The 3394-nt window shown below is 51.6% G+C and overlaps 1 protein-coding gene across 2 annotated transcripts; it reads left to right on the top strand.

Moving 5' to 3' along the window:
* On the top strand, positions 216–2747 carry LOC8077750 (protein DETOXIFICATION 16). 2 transcript variants are annotated; one of them, XM_002453677.2, is made up of 6 exons: positions 216–555; positions 632–1176; positions 1268–1354; positions 1455–1869; positions 1973–2059; positions 2156–2747. In XM_002453677.2, the coding sequence occupies exons 1-6, from the start codon at positions 307–309 to the stop codon at positions 2213–2215; spliced, it is 1443 nt and encodes a 480-aa protein (XP_002453722.1). In that variant the 5' UTR covers positions 216–306; the 3' UTR covers positions 2216–2747. The 2 variants fall into 2 exon arrangements, with proteins under 2 accessions (XP_002453722.1, XP_021314440.1); XM_021458765.1 differs by having other exon boundaries at positions 435–555; positions 636–1176.

The following is a 3394-nucleotide window of genomic DNA, read 5'->3' as shown; positions in this document are numbered from 1 at the left end:
AATTACACAGTTTAGCTGAAAATCGCGAGACGAATCTTTTGATCCTAGTTAGTCCATAATTAGATAATATTTGTCACAAACAAACGAAAGTGCTACAGTGCCGAAATCCAAAATCTTTTCGGAACTAAATAAGGCCTTGGTGCGATTTCTGCATCAGCCAAAATTCTCTTTCCCACCATCAACAGTCAGCATGTATAGTAGTATAAAATAGATTTTGCTAAATCATGTCAGAAGCACATGAGATCAGGCCAGCTCCAAGTTCAAGGACGTCTTTGCGCCATTCCTGCCTAGCTTCTCGGGTCGGGAATGGAGGCGGCGCTCCTCGATGCCACAGGCACTGGGAAGCATGGTAGCAACAATGAGGCGGAGGCCGGCGCTGTGGTGCGCGAGGTCAAGAAGCAGCTGTACCTCGCCGGGCCGCTCGTCGTCGGGTTCCTCCTGCAGAACATGGTCCAGATGGTCTCCGTCATGTTCGTCGGCCACCTCGGCGAGCTCGCGCTGGCCAGCGCCTCCCTGGCCACCTCCTTCGCCGGCGTCACCGGCTTCAGCTTGCTGGTAATTAACCGCGCTCCTCCCAATTGTTCGTTCCCCAGCTAGCTAGTGTGCTACTGCAGATCGATACATTTGTCAGGCAGGCATGGCGTGCAGCCTGGACACGCTGTGCGGGCAGGCGTTCGGCGCGGGGCAGCACCACCAGCTGGGCGTCTACAAGCAGCGAGCCATGGTGGTGCTCGCTCTCGTAAGCGTCCCGGTGGCGGTGGTGTGGACTTACACGGGCGAGATCCTGGCGTGGTGCGGGCAGGACCCGGAGATCGCCGCGGGCGCCGGCAGCTACATCCGGTGGCTGATCCCGGCGCTGTTCGCGTACGGGGCGCTGCAGTGCCACGTCCGGTTCTTGCAGACGCAGAACCTGGTGGTGCCCGTGATGCTGAGCGCCGGCGCCACCGCCGTATGCCACCCGGCCGTCTGCTGGCTGCTGGTGCGCGCGCTCGGCCTGGGCCGCAACGGCGCCGCGCTGGCCAACGCCGTCTCCTACCTCGCCAACCTCTCCTTCTTGGCCGTCTACGTCAGGGCGTCGCCGGCCTGCAAGTCCACCTGGACGTGCTTCTCGGCGGAGGCGTTCCGCGGCGTCCCCGACTTCCTCAAGCTCGCCGTGCCTTCGGCTGTCATGGTGTGGTAATGGATTATCGCATTCTTCCAATTTCTTTCTCCATGCAATTGCAAATTGCGATCGACAGATCATCAACCTCATCTGGTTGCATTGCAGCATGGAGTGGTGGTCCTTCGAGCTCCTGGTGCTGCTGTCCGGACTGCTCCCAAACCCCAAGCTGGAGACGGCCGTGCTGTCCATCTGGTGAAGATGAACATCATCATTCCACAATTCCCTGCAGCTTTACCTCGTTGCGCCCTGCCCGAAGAATCCCATCCCATGCCCGTTTCTGTGATTCTTGCAGCTTGAACACTAGCTCATTGGCGTTCATGGCCCCGCTTGGGCTTGGTGCTGCCGTAAGCACGCGCGTGTCGAACGAGCTTGGAGCAGGGCGGCCTCAGGCGGCGCGACTGGCGGCGCGGGTGGTGGTGCTCCTGGCGCTCATTGTGGGCATGTCGGAAGGCCTGGTCATGGTGCTGGTACGCGATCTGTGGGGGTACGCGTACAGCAACGAGGAGGAAGTGGCCAGGTACACCGCCAGGATGATGCCGGTCCTCGCCGTGTCCGTCATGCTCGACAGTCAGCAGTGTGTGCTTTCAGGTGTCGTTAGGGGCTCTGGCCGCCAAAAGACCGGCGCTTTCATCAACCTTGCTGCCTACTACCTCGCTGGTATCCCTGCCGCGTTCGCTTTCGCCTTCGTCTGCCATCTCGGGGGAATGGTAGTCTTCTGCTTTCTTTGTTACAAATTTGATTGGGAGCAAGTTTAGCTTTCAGTACATATCATCCTTCAGTTGAACAAGATCTTGTTCAAACTCTGAACAGGGTCTCTGGTTTGGGATCTTGTGCGGCCTGGTGGTGCAGATGCTCTCGCTGCTCTCCGTTACCTTATGCACCAACTGGAATGAAGAAGTAAGCACCAGTTATTAAGGTTCCACACGTGCTGTTATTGTTACTTGTTTTATCCTCTTGTGTCCTGAATGTTGCTTTTGGGTCTGCACTCTCCAGGCACTGAATGCGAAGAGCAGAGTTTTCAGTGATGCTCTTCCTGTAGACATGGAAACATGAGATCCTGTCGACGACATTCGCTTGAACTTATCCGCCATGGCATAGTATTTTTCTCTCACAACAAATAAGCATCAGTCTTGCAAGCGTTTAAACTGGAGAGGGAAGCCAAACGTGGGAATTGTGTCTGACTAATAACATCATCGTCGTCTAGAGTCTTCATTTTTCTCAAGTACTCTCGATTCCTCTTTGGGCGTGGTCGATGGAGAAATCCACATATGCACAACTTGAGCTCCAGTGTTCGATGCGAACATAACTTGGATGGATCCCCATGCCTCAACTGTCGTGGAACATGCATGTGGTGACCTGGGTGAGGATGTACGTATCTGCTGGTTAGAGACGAGCCCCAGGACCTGCTGTCATCAAATACCAGATTTTGACGCCATCACTTCTTTGCCGTTAGTCCTTTTGATGGTCATCTCGGCGGGGAACGCCGATATATATGAATGAAGAAACGAACAGTGTATGATTGCTCTTGATAAGCTCCTCAGAAACAGGTTGGACAATTATATTAAGACAGAGTTTAGTTTATGTCTGATGAACTTGCCATGATAAATTATCTACGGCGATGTGATCTGTTTTGAATAGACAAGCTCTAATTACCATGAACGACTGAAAAGAAAACAGAGGAATGGAAGACGGTAGAACACCAGCAACCTATCCTAGGGTCATGTGCCTGGCACGAAACAGCCTATTGCGTGGCCCTTTAGGCCCTGTTTAGTTCCCTGTCCAAAATTTTTTCATCTATCCTATCGAATCTTTGATACATGCATGAAACATTAAATGTACATAAAAAAATAAACTAATTACACAGTTTGGTTGAAAATCGCGAGACGAATCTTTTAAGCCTAGTTACTCCATGATTAGCCTTAAGTGCTACAGTAACCCACATGTGCTAATGATAGATTAATTATACTTAATAGATTTGTCTTTCAGTTTTCTAACGAGTTATGTAATTTGTTTTTTTATTAGTATCTATAAACCCCTCCCGACATCCTTCCGACACATTCGATGTGACACCCAAATAATTTTTATCTCCAATCTAAACAGGCCCTTACATAGCATGGCGCAGTCGATCATACCAGTATATATGATGGCTACAATCTTATCATATCTACCAAGTTGTCGTCAATCGTCATCTCCTTTTTGTTCAAAAACAAAAGTTGTTAGAGCAACTCCAAG

Source organism: Sorghum bicolor, chromosome 4 (genome assembly GCF_000003195.3).
Source record: "Sorghum bicolor cultivar BTx623 chromosome 4, Sorghum_bicolor_NCBIv3, whole genome shotgun sequence".
Lineage (NCBI taxonomy): Eukaryota > Viridiplantae > Streptophyta > Magnoliopsida > Poales > Poaceae > Sorghum > Sorghum bicolor.
Note: the sequence above shows the minus strand (reverse complement) of the source record. Positions and strands in the feature narration are given on the sequence as shown.

Coding starts and splice junctions, on each gene's coding strand:
- LOC8077750 (XM_002453677.2), top strand. CDS start 307: ATGGAGGCGGCGCTCCTCGATGCCACAGGCACTGGGAAGCATGGTAGC. Junction 556..631: donor TCACCGGCTTCAGCTTGCTG/GTAATTAACCGC, acceptor TACATTTGTCAG/GCAGGCATGGCGTGCAGCCT. Junction 1,177..1,267: donor CCTTCGGCTGTCATGGTGTG/GTAATGGATTAT, acceptor GTTGCATTGCAG/CATGGAGTGGTGGTCCTTCG.